The 17,563-nt window shown below is 34.9% G+C and overlaps 2 protein-coding genes across 3 annotated transcripts in view; one reads left to right on the top strand and one right to left on the bottom strand.

The window, feature by feature from the left end:
- The window catches only part of LOC144445460 (neurocalcin homolog), a 158,496-nt gene extending 157,376 nt beyond the window's left edge, over positions 1–1,120 (bottom strand). Inside the window, exon 1 of the mRNA XM_078135017.1 lies at positions 1,044–1,120. The gene's annotated coding sequence lies outside the window, so the exon portion shown is untranslated. The remainder of the gene's footprint in view (positions 1–1,043) is intronic.
- Positions 1,121–1,164: 44 nt separating this feature from the next.
- Positions 1,165–12,811, top strand: LOC144445972 (solute carrier family 66 member 3-like). 2 transcript variants are annotated; one of them, XM_078135625.1, is made up of 8 exons: positions 1,165–1,528; positions 5,878–5,960; positions 8,447–8,519; positions 9,702–9,768; positions 10,239–10,359; positions 11,863–11,904; positions 12,128–12,163; positions 12,677–12,754. In XM_078135625.1, coding segments are annotated over exons 1-7 (552 nt in total). In that variant the 5' UTR covers positions 1,165–1,364; the 3' UTR covers positions 12,130–12,163; positions 12,677–12,754. The 2 variants fall into 2 exon arrangements, with proteins under 2 accessions (XP_077991751.1, XP_077991750.1); XM_078135624.1 differs by lacking the exon at positions 12,128–12,163 and having other exon boundaries at positions 12,677–12,811.
- The last annotated feature ends 4,752 nt before the right edge of the window (positions 12,812–17,563 follow it).

Raw genomic sequence — 17,563 nt, 5'->3', positions numbered from 1 at the left:
ATTGCAGCTAGGAAGGAACATCCCTATTGCAGCCTACAGAGAACTTCAAATATATCACTAAAATTGTCAGCATATTTTTTCTTCAGATTTATTTACCTTTACAAACTATTTGACTTGTTGTACCCTTGCATAATATTGTTTATTGTGTTAGGGAACATGAATACGTGAACATTTTGTGCCCTTTTAATAATAACAGCTAAATGTCAAGACGAGTTGTATTATCCGACATGGTGTAGTGTGTTTCAAACAGAACACGTCAGAGTTGGGTTCGTGTGTTGACACTGACGGCTAGGCTCAACAAAAGCCGCTCATGCATCTCATATCTCGCCCGGGGGCAATTCCTTCGCCACTGCTTATGTCTTCATTCAATGGTTGATGGTTGCAAATTACACATTTTTTTTCATTTGCCAGCTGTTGGCGATAAAACGTCGCGTATGGTAGCTGAGATTGATGTACCCGTTATATGTATGAATGTGATTGTTGTGTACTATAACGGTGATGAAAAGCACACCTCACACCTCATTATCAGGACAAGGGCATTCCCATTTGCGTAAAACTCACACAATATCGACAACCACAATGTACCGTACGCTGTAATCACGTCTCATCACGTACGTACATCGTCTCTGTTGCCCTTGACAATAGCGCCGTCGATGTCCGCAATCTCTGATTGCTACACACCCGGTTGATGTTGGCCTTATACATCGATCGTTCATTAATATCTGATACGAACGTAACTACTTTTCGCTATCTGTAGATAAGAATAAGGTAATGATTTCCTAATAATGCTCGACTCGCACTTCCCAGTTCTGACACGGATATGTAATTTGTAAACGTGCTCGCTGAGAAGTCATCAGTCGGCATAATACACAACGTTGTTTCATTCCCAGATCATTATCATCAGAAGGCTAGCTCCATTCATTCAATATTGTTCGCGTGCAAGATTTATGCAAAACGAATGACAAATCTGAAAATAAGTCACGCATGACAAAGGAGAAATACAGCAAACACTTCCGTGAAATTGTAATTGTAATTTACCTTACCTTGAAGCCACAGTTTGAATTACAAGACACAGACCAGGTTATGTGGGGATATGATGTGATGGACTGTCAAGTCTCTTGAAATCTCGTAGTTTACGTTACTTGTGCAGAGGTTAAAGTTGAACAGGGGGATACAACATGGTGTTCTCAGGTCGTGTACGCGAATTTATGTTTGCCAATATTTAGTACCCCGGAATGGCACAAACAAGTGTCCACTGGTCCGCTGTCGATCAAATTGTGCTGGCTGCTACGTAAATAGGCGACTGGAAACAGATAAGGCATCGAAGACAGTCGAAATTGATAAAAGAGCGAACGTCGAATAGCATGGATACTAGTCAGGCTCCGGTAGGGGGCGTGGTTCTGCAATGTCTTAATCTGTTTTGCGTGGTTCCCTGTATCGTCTTAAAAGTTCCACAGATATGGACGATTTTCAAAAACAGAAGTACAAAGGGCGTCAGTACAACAAGCGTGTTACTGGAATGGTTTGGGTAAGGATAAATTACAGCAAATTACCATCAGCCACAATCTTGACTGCATGTGTTAATAACTTATCAACTCAAAAATTAAAAAAAAAATTATCTTGATAATTTTGGCAAATATTAATAACGATAGATGTATTGCAAATAATCTTTGTGTTTATGGATCCATCTGTGTATAATGTAAATTTATGGGGGGGGGGGGTGGTTATACCCTCTTAGATCACAGTCACCATGAAGTAAAAGTTCTAAATGCACCATTTAAATACTAAGTTTTAGAGGTGGTCCTAAATAATTCATCAACCTCAGACTGACCCCTAGTTATGTTTAATACTTGCATTATAATGTTTGAATAAATAGTATTTATGAACAATATTTTTGGACTAATTTTCATGAAATATACCACTGTTCAAAAACCTATGAAAGTAACATGTCTGTGGGTAGATGTGAAATTCATTTGAAGCCGATCAATGACTTTAGAATCATTCTTTAATCCTAGAAATTATTGAATGTAAACAGGATTGGTGTGTGTATTTTATGTATTTTTGTTCAAAGACACGTACACTGAACATTAAAGTGGCACAAAGTGAGTTTATAAACTTTTTCCTCAAGTGAAAATACTTTACGTAAAACCTCAAGTAAACTATTCTAGTAATATTAATGTCAATGCATGTTGTCTATGATATTACAATTCTTTTCTGGCATTGTTAGAACAGTTGACTGCATAGTAGTAATTTCCTGAACATTTTTTGGTATGTATGATAAATTACGTCATCGGATCGTTTATAAGTTATATCTTAATACCAGGTTTGAGTTCAGTTAATTACAAGTGATGGTTAAGTGTGCTTCAGTAAATACAACACTGTGAGTACTTTTGAAATATACAGTAAAAACTACACCTAAACATGTATAAACTCAGCTTGTGCCCCTTTAATTATTTATACTTAATATACATTTTTTTTTCAACACCCCTACAAAGATCATTACTATAGGTATTTAAATGGAAAAAATATTTGAAAGTTAATTATACATCATTTTATTAATGCTATTTATTATATATTTATACTTATGTAGACTTATGTTTTGGTATCTTTTATAAAAACGCTGTTTCATTTCCCTATCTTATCATATACGGATAGCACTATGTTTGTCAAATTCTATTTTTAGACCAAATACTAGTACAGCAGTCATATTAATTATTGCTATATAATTTATTGATATTACAATCATGTATATTCATGTTTTGGTATCATTTATAAAATGCTATTTCATTTCACAGTATATGCAGATAGCATCATGTTTTTTTTTATCAAGTTCTATCATGTTTTTGTTTTTTATCAAGTTCTATCATGTTTTTTTTTTATCAAGTTCTATTTTTAGACCAAAAATTCATACAGAAGTCGTGTTTCATTCTCAGATAAAAGATGATTAATTGATGTCAGTGTCAACTCAACTTTTGTATGCCTACATGTAGTTTCTGCCAGTGACAATTTCAGTGAAAAACGTTAGAGATATCAGTCCTTAGTCTTCACGAATAATATAGTAACTTGATTCCAGAAATAGTAATAACTGAAATGATATAGTAGTGGTAGTCTTTCAAGACTACAGGTAGGCTAAAGGATAGCTGAAATAGTTCGAGACTACAGGTAGGCTACAGTTAGGATAGCTGAAATAGTGTAGTAGTGATAGTCCTTCAAGTCTACAGGTAGGCTACAGTTAGGATAGCTGAAATAGTGTAGTAGTGATAGTCCTTCAAGTCTACAGGTAGACTACAGTTAGGATAGTGGAATAGTGTAGTAGTGTTAGTCCTTCAAGTCTACAGGTAGACTACAGTTAGGATAGCTGAAATAGTGTAGTAGTGATAGTCCTTCAAGTCTACAGGTAGACTACAGTTAGGATAGCTGAAATAGTGTAGTAGTGATAGTCCTTCAAGTCTACAGGTAGACTACAGTTAGAATAGCTGAAATAGTGTAGTAGTGTTAGTCCTTCAAGTCTACAAGTAGACTACAGTTAGGATAGCTGAAATAGTGTAGTAGTGTTAGTCCTTCAAGTCTACAGGTAGACTACAGTTAGGATAGCTGAAATAGTGTAGTAGTGATAGTCCTTCAAGTCTACAGGTAGGCTACAGTTAGGATAGCTGAAATAGTGTAGTAGTGATAGTCCTTCAAGTCTACAGGTAGACTACAGTTAGGATAGTGGAATAGTGTAGTAGTGTTAGTCCTTCAAGTCTACAGGTAGACTACAGTTAGGATAGCTGAAATAGTGTAGTAGTGATAGTCCTTCAAGTCTACAGGTAGACTACAGTTAGGATAGCTGAAATAGTGTAGTAGTGTTAGTCCTTCAAGTCTACAGGTAGACTACAGTTAGGATAGCTGAAATAGTGTAGTAGTGATAGTCCTTCAAGTCTACAGGTAGACTACAGTTAGAATAGCTGAAATAGTGTAGTAGTGTTAGTCCTTCAAGTCTACAGGTAGACTACAGTTAGGATAGCTGAAATAGTGTTAGTAGTGATAGTCCTTCAAGTCTACAAGTAGACTACAGTTAGGATAGCTGAAATAGTGTAGTAGTGTTAGTCCTTCAAGTCTACAGGTAGGCTACAGTTAGGATAGTTGAAATAGTGTAGTAGTGATAGTCCTTCAAGTCTACAGGTAGGCTACAGTTAGGATAGTGGAATAGTGTAGTAGTGTTAGTCATTCAAGTCTACAGGTAGACTACAGTTAGGATAGCTGAATAGTGTAGTAGTGTTAGTCCTTCAAGTCTACAGGTAGACTACAGTTAGGATAGCTGAAATAGTGTAGTAGTGATAGTCCTTCAAGTCTACAGGTAGGCTACAGTTAGGATAGCTGAAATAGTGTAGTAGTGATAGTCCTTCAAGTCTACAGGTAGGCTACAGTAGGATAGCTGAAATAGTGTAGTAGTGTTAGTCCTTCAAGTCTACAGGTAGGCTACAGTTAGGATAGCTGAAATAGTGTAGTAGTGATAGTCCTTCAAGTCTACAAGTAGACTACAGTTAGGATAGCTGAAATAGTGTAGTAGTGTTAGTCCTTCAAGTCTACAGGTAGGCTACAGTTAGGATAGCGAAATAGTGTAGTAGTGATAGTCCTTCAAGTCTACAGGTAGGCTACAGTTAGGATAGCTGAGATAGTGCAGTAGCATTAGTCCTTCAAGTCTACAGGTAGACTACAGTTAGGATAGCTGAAATAGTGTAGTAGTGTACGCTAGAGACCACTTCTCATAATTTTCCCAAGTACCAGTTAAAGATAAAGTACACCTACTAATTGTCAAAAATATGCATTTAATGTATTTTTTCCCATTACCTGTACATTAAATGTATATTTTTGAAAATCAGTAGGTGTAATTTCTTTTTAACTGGTACTCAGGAATAAAACAAGAAGTAATATCAGTATGAGATGATAAATTTTCATATCATGAAAGTCTATTTTATGAGAATTATAAATTCAAAATATTTTAAGGTCATGACAGTTTCTGTTCTTATTTTCAAAACAACATAGGTACAGATATAAAATATAATGCTATGGAATGTATATTATACTACAAAGTTACTGGAAATTTTTTTAAAGGGACATGGTCTGTCACTTGTAAAGTATTTTTTGTCATTTTGTTTCCAAATTAGGCCAAATAAAAAATATTGTTAGGTTCTGGTTACCCGACCCCACATAGTTTTTTCACACTGACCCTAAACTTTTTTTTTAAAAATATTTGAGAAAAACATAATAAAAACATGAAAATTGTGAAGTCTTGCAAGAAATAGTGGATGTGGAACTGACATCAACCTAAAAAAGACAATATAAAACTATTCTTCCAATCTGTAATGGCTGTACATCTGATGAAAAGAAACCAATATCACAGAGACCATATGGAAAACAATGGAAAACATAACTACCTGAACTAGACACATGCATATGAAAAAAAATAAAATAAAAAATCTGCCTACCCACCTATTCTAAAAATGAGTGTAATCGAAACTACACAATTTTTTTATTTAGGCCTTATAGGTTACTTTTATTTTACTGTTCACTATTACTTGTCTAAAAACCAGCAGCCACAGGCAAAACTCCTACCATACTAACCACTGTGATACTGTAGTCTAATAGTAATATGTAACAATAGTCCTTTCATTCATGTAGTATGAAGATACAGTATCCCACCAGTTAATATGGTAGGAGTTTTGCCAGTGACTACAAGTGATAGTGAAGGGTAAAATATAAGTAAACTGTTAATTATTCTTTCAAACTGAAATTTGTGTTTTGGGTAACAATTAACATCTGATACATCTAAAATATTGATAGAGTTATCTTCATACCATATGTAGTCATCATGTTTGTTATTATTGTTGACAGGTACACAGTTATTCTTATGTACCAGTATGCTAATGACTATCCCATAATATCGTATGCAGAATGGATCTTTATAAATATACAAGGTAAAAAAACACCATATATTACTTAGTATATTAACACACACATTGTTTTACTTTCAAACTTAACTTGATATGCTGATGTGCCAATCTCCATCACAGTTTTCAGTACCTGTAAAATAGTATTTAATTCAAACTAGAAAAGGAGACCTCTCTCTCTCTCTCTCTCTCTCTCTCTCTCTCTCTCTCTCTATATATATATATATATATATATATATATATATATATATATATATATATATATATATATATATATATATATATATATATATATATATATATATATATATATATATATATATATATATATATCATACACACTTATGCACTTATAGAAAATCACATTTAGAATTGTTCAGAACAGAAGGTATGTTGTCAACAAAGAAATATGATAATTATCTATTATCCTATAAACCTGAAAATTTTTGCTGAAGAATTATTTTCACTTAATTTGCTGGAAAACAAAAACATAAAAAATAAGTGAAAATAAAAAGTGACTAAAATGCCTTCTTGAATATAAACAGTGTGCCAGAGTTGATAATTCACAACAATCAGTTATTGTGATATATTTGAAGACTTTAAAATCACAAAATTTTCTAGATGCCACAAATATCGACGTTTATAGTTATAGTATTTAAAATAAAATGCCTAGGTGTATTCTATTTTGATATCAATGAGAATTTAGCAAGTCATTCTATTCAGCATGGCCATCTCTTTGTATCCGTACATCTGTTGGAATATTCAAAACCACCATTAAAGTGGCCATATGGATGATGAAAGGGTATTTATTTTGGCTTTTTTATTCATAAAACAACTCTACTATATTTTCATAATTGAAAAAAAAGAATATGAAAGCACATATACCAAGTCTGTGTTTGTAACTCAGTAAGTTGCAAACTGCTGCAAAGTGTCTGAAAAGTTTGTTGTATGTAAAATAACCATTTTACACTTTTTTTTGAATTTTTGGAAATTTATTGAGTTGCAAACTAGGACTTACATGTATATGTTTTTTCACATTCCCTTTTTGAGAAGGAAAATATAGTAAAGTTGTTTTATGAATAAAAATCCAAAATAAATACCCCTTATTCATCCATATGGCTACTTTGAGATATCCACATCAAAATATGACAACAATTTTATTCTGCATATAATGTCACTGTACATTTTTTTTGTAATGTACACTTTAATTACGTCTATAACCAGGGAGACCTGTGAATCTATTTAGATCCTTGGGTTGAAAGGTAAAGCTTTAAAAAATGAGTTGACTTCTCACCACCAGCTCGAGGAAAGAAAGTACACATCAGGATTAATTCATGTTATCTACTAGTTGGTATGTTAGCTCAGCTGGTTAGAGCACTCTGACTAGTGTTTAGGGAAACCATATGTTTATCATGTGCCAGCCTTGCAGAATTGCCAGCTGTTCTTTTCTACAGCACAATGATAAGGGTGACCTTAATTTTTTTTTCTGTTTCTCAATCATTACCAGACAGACCCAAATTTTCAGCTCTGACATCAAAATAAAGAGGTATTTTTATTGTGCCTGCCCATAATATTTTGTAAAACAGCACCCTCTCTGGCAAGAATAAGCAAGTGGCTAGACTGTCTTTGTCATCTACAGTCATGGTGGCGATGACGACACTTGTTCATGAATAGAGCATTTTTTTCATGACAGAAGTTATTCAAGTGGGGGAGGGGAGGGCTGAGAACATGTCAATTGTGTAGATAATTATGTAGAGAAGCTGGGAAAGGGCTTGTTATCAGGACTCTAATAAAACAACAAAATAGAGAGGAGGAAAAGGAGATACAGAGAAACGTGAAGAAGATGATTTTTTATTTTTTTACTTTTTATTTTTAAATTGAATTGAAAAAAAATAGGGTCACACTAAGATATAGTAACTATACTGTAACTATAGAGTAATTTCACACTACCTCATTATTTTAGGGCATAACACTTCTGTATTCCCATTTTGATTTCAGAATGTGAGACAACCATTATTGCATAGAATGATTTGATAAATGTTTTATGGTGAAACTAATAGTGACAGTATTAGTACAGTGGCCATATGGATGAGGATTGGGTATTTATTTTGGATTTTTAATTTATAAAACAATTTTATCATGGCTAAATTCCTACTTGGGAAATCAATGTGAAACAACATATGCGAAGTCTGTGTTTGTAACTTAATAAATTGCGAACGATTAATATATGTGTAAAACGTTTGTTATTGTACGTACAATAATTTATTACACATTTTTTTAGCTTTTTGCAATATATTGGGTTACAAACACAGACTTGGCATATGTTGTTTCACATTGACTTTTCAAGTAGGATGCCATGATAACATTGTTTTATAAATTAAAAATACAAAATAAATACCCAATCCTCATCCATATATGATCATTTTAAACCAGTCTCACCAATCATCATCATCCATTGTAATTTAATCACTGTTTGTTTGTTTGTTGTGTGCTTTCTTTTGTTTTCTTTGTAGAATTCATCTTGGTGCAAATGGTGTTATTTTATCAAAATGTATCCATTGCCAGAATTACTCTCAGTGGTTTACTGTATCCTTTTAATATCTGATAGACTGTTATTCAGCCCTCTCCTGCTTCTAAACCATGACTGTACTAAAGAGTCCAATATCCTGTACGGTACAACCTGATTTGGTTGCAGCCAATCAAATTCAAGAGTTTTTTAAAGGTGTTAAAGTGGCCATATGGATGAGAATTTGGTATTTATTTTGGATTTTTATTTGATAAAACAAATTCACTATGTGTTTATACTTGAAAAAATAATGCGAAAGAGCATATACCAAGTCCATGTTCATAACTCAATACATTGCAAAAAGATGGGAAAAAGGGTAAAAAGTTTGTTATTGTACGTACAATAACAAACATTTTATACATTGTTTAATGTTTTGCCATTTATTGAGTTATGGACATAGACTTAGTATATGTTATTTCACATTATTTTTTCAAGTAGAAAAACATAGTGAAGCTGTTTTATCAAATAAAAATCCAAAATAAATACCAAATTCTCATCCATATGGCCACTTTAAAATGACTATGACACGTAGCCATTCAATGCTCATTTATTAGTCTCAGCCAACAATCATGACTGCTGATTTTAGGGGGCACCCTTAAAATCAACATGATTTGATATGTGTATGTTTACCCCCATGTCATTCAACATTATGCAGGGTCTACAAATACGAGTCAGTTATTATATTTAACACATCAGTTTCAACAAATCTTCCAGGTGCAGCTTATTAGCACTTGACATAATTGATAACTATCTATTTTTCACAATGTGAACCAATCACTGTGCTTACTTTAAGGTAGAACCCTGGGGGCAGTATCAGTTGTCAGCTCTGGTAGAGGTGTGTGGCCCCCGGGGCAGTACCAGTTCTGGTAGGGGTGTGTGGCCAGTTCTGGAAACCCCAGGCTCCATTTTGACTAAAAATCAATACCCCATTTTAGACCATTACTGGTTTTTAAACAGTCAAAAGCTTAGACCTAAATATTTTTTCATTAGGAAGCAGCAATTTTGGGCAATCAATGACAGTTATGATTTGGTAAAGGACAATGTACCACATTTTAGACCAAGCAGAATAAAAAATAACGCAAAGTGGACCCCATTTTAGACTCTTCAGCTCAAAAAAGACGAACCCCATTTTAGACCAAAGGGCTAGAAAACGCTCGCTACTGAAATGAGGGGAGTTTCATCCTTAATATAGTAATTACCAGATACTTCGTATTCATTGGATCTGTGGCATTAGAATCAATACCATTGTGGATTCTTGCTGGTCTAATGGTTAGTGTTTTAATCTGAATTAATTTAATTTTTATTTGAATTAATTTATTAATTACATGAATTATCGATCAAATGATTTATTGATATAACTTATAACTACATACAAAATTTGACCAGCATACATATATGGATGTTAAAAAAGTTGGTTTAACTTTGACAGTAATGCATCTGTGTCCTAGTATGTAATCAACTTTTCTCAACAATAGAGGGCGCTCTAATATCAAAATGTTTACCTGTACTTTTTAGACTTGGCCAATGTCTTGTGCACACAGTCATCTTAATACCGCTACTAGTATTAAAGAGTATAACTCAAAACATTCAGGATTTTAGCACTCTTTTAGGAATGTATTATCTATACCTTTTGCACCCTTGCCACCAATAAAATAGGTTCTAACATGTACATCTTTACCTATTCAAAACTGTTGTTTTCAAACTTTCACCTAAACTGATAAATTCATTCTTTTTTCCAGAGTTTAGTGACTCCAATCTCAGCAAGTAGTAAAATCTTACAACTTCAGAAAATTGTGTCTTCCCGAGATTCTGGTCAAGTGAGTTTGATAACATGGATGACGGCTTTAATGACAGCAACAGGTAAGATTTTGTAATATTTTAATAATGGACAAATTTTTCTGTTTACTCTTAATATTCTGACAATAGCCCCATCTACACGTAGGTCGTCCTACCTGAGGCAGTCCCAAGTCCTACCTGAGGTAGGATAGATTTGTGTCTACACGTAGGAAGGTTACAGCGTAGATGTCGCACATTCCGTCCTGACAGTACTATAGGACGAAGTCAGGAGGGTTTCAGGAAACCTCTCAAAGGTGTCCTAAGTCAGGACGGTTTCAGGACAGGTTCAGGAAGTGTTTGCGTCTAGACGCGCTTCAAACTATCCTGAATCCTACCTCAGGTAGGATTTTTAGTGCCGTGTAGACGGGGCTAGTGTCTATGAAAAGCATTCCTCAACATGCTTAAATATGTTCATCAGTAAAAGATCATAATAATATGTTCTTGTACCACAACTAAGGGGGTTCTTATTACGTATGAGTAACGTTTTGCCTATTTAGGTCGCCGGTGCTTTGTCAACCACAAGTGGTAATGCCAATAAACAGACAGTTTGAACAAGCCTGTCAACATGAACAGGTGAATCGTTACTCGTAAGTTATAGTTATAAGAACCTTTGACCATGGTACAAGAATGTATTATCACTAACTCTCACTGGGCAAAATGTTGAATAGACATGAATCTACGTAAATTTACTGTATCTGCAGATCTCATGTATGCGCTTCATGTACTGAAGTATACGAACAGTAATCTACAGCATGTACATAAGCCAGGCGGAGTGCCTTTTGATGGATATACACATGTATGAAGACACAACTACACACAGTTAATAAGACTAAACCTTTATTAAGTACTCTCACAAATGTTAATACAAAGTACTTCATATGCATGTATTTACAAATAGTAACAAACTATATTTCTTTGGTTTTTTTGAATATTTTTGTCAACAATGGGAAATAGAAGTAATTTACAGTTACAGGATTTGTTTCTTTAGATTTGTCTGAAGTGACAACACCTCAATATCATACAGATTGTTTGAACTGATGAAAAGAGAGAAATATTCCAAAATAACGATATGTACATCTGGTAAACAAGTTCCAGAAAAACTGAGAACAGTTTTCATGATTTGAAATGATTGTAAAAATATGAAATCTTATATATACAGGGTTTCTAAATTGAACCTGTAGTAAAGTTGGTAGCATACAAATTAGACAGTAAGCTACATCATGTTATGCTGCCCTCAATGGTCTAAATTATGAAAGGGATTGGCTAATGTGTGAGGTGCCACACCAATATAATATGAGCCCCCCCCCCCCCCACACACACACACACAGATAATATCCAAAGTTGACTGTGGTGAAGACAATTTAATATTGTGATAGGACTATTTGTATAATAAATGGCAGACATGAAAGCCGTTTCAAGACTACTAATTTTCACAACTGCATATTTTTTCAGAATTTATTTTAAACTGTTGTTTCTTTTTTCCAGGTGTGAAATAACACATTACTAATTACAGTTTATTATTTTCAGGACGTATTATTACAACCCTAATCCAAACCCAAGACATTCCATGTAAGTATACAACCACAAAAATTATCAATGTCATAAGTTTTATCAAACAAAAAAATATCTGATATGGAAAAGATAGAGTCTCAGTTTTATTTCAGCTGGAAACCAAAGTTAATGAATATATACTACCAAAAAATAATACCTCTGAATAAAGTTCTGAATTTGGGCAACAAAAAGAAGTACTTAAAATTGAACAGAAACTAATTGCTACCAAACTCTTACACAGGACATCAGGTTTGCATGCAGTGATAGCACTGTCAAGGTGAATATGTCCTATTCTATTCACCGCAGTTCTAAGATGGCTTGTGAACAGCACACCTAGTGGCCAAACAATGAAATCTTTTGTTTTTTGTATAACTGGACTATGACACACCCAATACTGGATTCTAAGACTTGCCTTACCTATGGTTAAGATGCCTATATAAGAGTAGCATGAAGCCTAGTAATCCAGAGTACAGAGACTCTGATCAGATCAGGAAAGATTGCAATGATTTTAAACTCTGTCTATCTCTCCTCTATCACGTTCTATCAACCATGATACCATATATCCCCTCATCAAAAAATACATTTGTCTTCGTCAAAATAATTTCCTATCATAACATTGTGTACAGGAATGTGTGTTTATATAAGATGTTGTACAAATTGTTGAATACGTTTATCATGTTTGTGATATAAAGAAATATTCACTTGATGATGATGATTACTTAATATGACTCATATCCTTATTGTGAAAGTTTCCTCTCAGATTTTTCATATATATTTTTTTTTATTCCAGTGATAATACAATACTCTGTGACATCAATACTAAATCTATTTTTGGTGATTTCCATCATAGTCTACAGTCCAAGCAAGAAAAAATTTGACTAAAACGAGAACCACAAATCATTGGCTGCAATAGATTAAGTTTTAGATGGTATCTGATGTAATTGTACAAATATGTCAATAAAAGATATGTTTTACAAATACAAAACATACTTTCTTTGTGTTTTGTTCATAAAATACAAATTATGTATAACTAGATTGCCACCAAATTAAAGTGGCCGTGTGGATGAGGATTTGGTATTTATTTTCGATTTTTGATTTATAAAACAATTTTATCATGGCTTCCGACTTCACAAAATCAATATGAAAAAAAACATTGTCAAAGTATGTGTTTGTAACTCATTACATTGTAAAAAGCTATGTAAAACGTTTGTTTTTGTACGTACAATTAACAAACATTTTACACATATATTAATCTTTGCCTTTAAAAAAGTTGTCAAAGTACTGTAAATGCCCAGTGCACTAAGGGATACGGACAACAGTTTAATCATTAAATGTATTAGTTCTTATTTCTGTTATTCTAGCTCATTTACAGTAGATACAGACTTTTACTAATCCTGACACTATCTTGAATCACTATGTATGGACACCCCACTGGAAATAAATCTTTGACTTTGTGGGTTATTATCCAAGTGTTTCAACAATTTGTCTCAGTTTTTAGCACAACTGAACACTGTAGTTCAATAGTGTTATAGGCATCATAAAAATGTGTGTGTGTGTGTGTGTGTGTAAAAAAAACTGCCAGACCAATTGCCCTGGTATTTGATGGGGGATGGGGGGGGGGACATTATTCATCATGTGTAGATGGAAATTGTTCAAATGAAAATGATCGCATCACAGATGTGCATTTTGAGTCAAAAAGCGTATTTTGGTAAAAAATAAATGAGAACTCCAAAACTACTGGACAGATTAGCCTGAAGTTTATCTTGGATATTCAGTGCAATGGGTAGATGAAGGATTCATGGTAATTCTGTCAGTGATATGCAAATAAGATATACAAATGTGACTTTGGTCAGAAATCTTTAGCGGGGCAGATTGGGGTGAAATGTATTGAGGATGCATTTGGGGATGTGTAGATGAACATATTGACACAACTGGCCCAGGCAACCATTACCACGCCCTTAGCAACAGACAAATGCCACTATGTTTTGTAAAGATAAAATTTTGGGGTGGGCAAGTGAAGAAATATTAAAAAATTGTATGCAAATGTGCCTAGCAACAAGACTAATGCTCATAGCAACAGCCAAATAATGTTATATATAGCAAAAATAACTTTAACAACATGGGTAGGCAGGTGAATAAACATTTTTTAAATCTATGTAAATATACCTAGCAACAAGACCACACCCATAGTAACAGCCAATTGATGGTGTGTAACTCATTGAAAACTGGGATTTATAGACAAGTGAATAAACATTCAACTAATGTATATCCTGGCTACGGCTTTCCCTGGGAGTGGGAGTGGTTATCGTGACTAATCACCGGACTCCTCCTCACTTCAATTTCGTGGGGTTGATCTAGGTCTTCCTATTGGTAGCAGACGTGCCTGTGTACTGTTTATTGGCAAGTCATTTGACGACCATTGGGCATCAGATCTGTATCTACCATCTGTATCTACCATCAGATCTGTATCAACATCCATGGGTCGACCATAAGCACTCCAATTTCCTGTTTCCATTGGCTGTGCATACAGATGATGAATGCCTGTGGATTGTTCAAAGGCTCCACTTTGCCTGTTTGCTCTTTGTGGTCCTCCCAGTTCACCAGTGGTTTGGGGTTGATGTGCTGTTCGTTTTGTGTGAGTCTTAACATTTACAAAAGCTGACCAGGGTTTACCAGAATTTACACCTTCAGATATGTGCTTTTGAGCTAATGTATTGTTGCCCCAGGTCATTCCTGGGTATTGGGCATGGACATCATAGTATTGGTCTGGTTGTTTCTCATGGTAGGGTAGAGTCTAGGAAGTGTGCCAATTGTACAGATTCTGATGGTGAGGTTAATGTGTCCCAAGATGTATCACCCTGTTTCTCACCTGGATTAAACACTAACTCATTCCCTGCTTGCTGATATGTGTAGTCTTTGCTGGGTGACACACCTGGCTGGTTTCTCGATTGGCCATCATGTAACATCTCTTGGGATCTGCTCTGTAGTCTCGACAGCTGTCCAGGGTTGTATTTAGATATATCAGACAACATGTCCATTGAACCACTCTTACCCCTTGATGACTTCAGGTTCTGACTGTATCCATAGCCTGTGAGTATAGATGATTGTTTAACGAGTCACTTGAAGTGAAATAAAAAAAAAAACATGGGAACACCTGGTACAGCAGGATTACTTCCATCAAGTTCATAAATTTAATGTCATTATAATAATAAAAAGCTTAAGGTATAACCATGAAGCATCCCTTTGCCTGCCTCTTTCGTATCACTACCACTGTCTTATCAGTGTTTCTGAATTACAATGGTGAGGGCCAAAGAAAATTAAGCCTGGTCCATTGCATAAAATTTGACCCCCCCCCCCTTCCATTTGATCACTTTTATTTATTCAATATATTGCTTTTAAAAAATATATTTGATTTTATGGTATTTTCAGCACTGCTTTACCTGCATAACTTGTAACTTGCTGTTCATATCCCATTCCAAACCCTTCTTCAAAGTGTACACCAACCACTGGTCCTTTAACAGCGGTTCTGTCGTGTCTCCATGTACCTGAAGGAGCTGGCCGATCTACCTCCTGCCATTGCCGAGGGCTTGCATCTTTGTATCTTTCGGTGACCATTTCTCTGTTGAGCTCACTTCTTTGTGACAGCACTTTCTCGATTTTCTTTTCAACCCTGTCTACAGCATTTACAATGCCCTGTAACCTCAATGTGCCGGTATCCTCTACGTCAACCTTCACCTAGAGGAGGAAAGGAGTAACTGACATTGCATGGAGATTGTCAAATTGGTAAGTGAGTTTTTGAGCAAAAATATAATAACTCTATGAAAAAGAATTGCTGCAGTACACTAGGTGGGATTGGGATCAGGGATTATATCTCAACGAATTAACAAATATGACAAGATGCCTTGCGAATGAAGGATAACACAAATACAGAATTCCGCAAATGAAAAATGGTAGTGTCCGTAAGAACTTACTATTGCAGATATATATTATCCTAAAGTCACTTTAAATTTGGTGTGTTAGAGATTTTAATTTAGGTGCTCATATCTACAATGTGCAATAGAAACCGGAATTTGACGAAATGTCATTTATTTGTCGTGTTGATAATATGTAGTGTACGAAATAGAAAATATAGCCTATAATATAATTATAATGCGTATATTAATATCTTCATACTGACAAGAACAATTTAGATTAAGTCTTACAGAAAGCAAAGATGTAATCAATACTCCCCCCCCCCCCCCCGCCACAACCAATAACCCCCCCCCCCCGGAAAAAAACACACAAAACAACATGCAACAACAACAACTAAATAGTGTCATCGGATTTCTTGAGTACACGTATCTTAGCATAACTGTAATTGCGTTATTTTGATTGGCTGTGCTCTCTGTTCCAAAGTAAACTTATTACCATTTCATACAGTTTATGCAAAGTACATGAATTTTCAGTTTACCGACATGTTTTATATAACAATGTCCCTGTCATGTCAGGGGTCGTTTATTCACATTCATATTCACTTATGACCATCGAGGGCGCTAACACAGATGACCTTTGACATGTATGACACGTAGACGTAGCGGGTACCTTGAAATGATAAATGATTGTCTGACACCTACCTGTACATCACCTGCGAAGATATGAGGACAAGTCAACAGTGAACTTTAACCTGTAACAACTCGTTCGACTGGAGATGCTTCACGACAGCTGATCAACGTCCTGTGTTTCCTGTTGTCCTATCAAACACCCAGTGTTGACGAACTTTATCCATCCCGATCCATCCATCCAGCTTGCAAGGTTTGACTCAGGTAATTAGTGATTGAGAATTGATTTATCTTCGCATACGTTACTTATGGGCGCATGTGTCCATATCATTTTTATAAGACGATTTAATACGTCAACATCGTAGGTTGGCCCGGGGATAGTTTTGTTTGTCTGAGAGGGGCGTGTCTGCACCCCGTACGTATACGGTCTGTGGTAGACGTACTGCAAAATGTAGTTATCGTGTTTATTAGTAGTACTGATACTTGTATTAATTGGTCACAGTGTAAAACAGTGCAACCTGTGTATAATAATCGTACGAGTTTCAACATCAGTTGGCTTATAACTGAACACTGGTTTTCATGATACAATCATACATATTATGAAGACGAGAAGAGTTTAACCTTGAAATCAGTTGTTTCAAGGAAAAAACTTCACTGAAAGCATTTTTTCCCAGTAGTTTTGCTATAGAAGTGGCATAACATAGAAGAGGTTACACAGTTGGTAAGCCTGACAAACTGTCCCATACATTCAGTCAGTGAAGAAATGGCCAGGAACTTGGATAAATGTGAAAATGAATGCGATTTGCCAATGACGTTACCTTAAGTTACCCAAAGAGTTTCATATAGTTTTAGAAATGCTAAATTTGGTTAAAGGGTAGTCTAGTTTCTATACCTCTTGTTCTCTATGTTCTCTATCCTCTCCTAGAGATGATTGGAGTGATTGTAAACATGTATAGAAAACTAGACTATTTGAAGGAAATCAAAGGCAAGACTGAATGCCCTAGACTAATTTTTACTCACTATCATGACACAGGGTTCTCCTCAATTTTGAGAAATGAAGGGGTTGTCTCATTTGCATAATTAATTTGCATATCTTTAGCTAAGCTGCATATTTTAGATCTTAAGATTTGACAATGAAA

The sequence above is a fragment of the Glandiceps talaboti genome, chromosome 14 (assembly GCF_964340395.1).
Source record: "Glandiceps talaboti chromosome 14, keGlaTala1.1, whole genome shotgun sequence".
Lineage (NCBI taxonomy): Eukaryota > Metazoa > Hemichordata > Enteropneusta > Spengelidae > Glandiceps > Glandiceps talaboti.
This window is presented reverse-complemented; position numbering and strand designations above follow the sequence as displayed.

Excerpts from the sequence above, each read along its gene's own strand:
- LOC144445972 (XM_078135624.1), top strand. The coding sequence starts at position 1,365 with ATGGATACTAGTCAGGCTCCGGTAGGGGGCGTGGTTCTGCAATGTCTT. Across the intron at positions 1,529-5,877 it reads GTGTTACTGGAATGGTTTGG|GTACACAGTTATTCTTATGT; the intron begins GTAAGGATAAAT and ends TATTGTTGACAG. Across the intron at positions 9,769-10,238 it reads GGATTCTTGCTGGTCTAATG|AGTTTAGTGACTCCAATCTC; the intron begins GTTAGTGTTTTA and ends TCTTTTTTCCAG.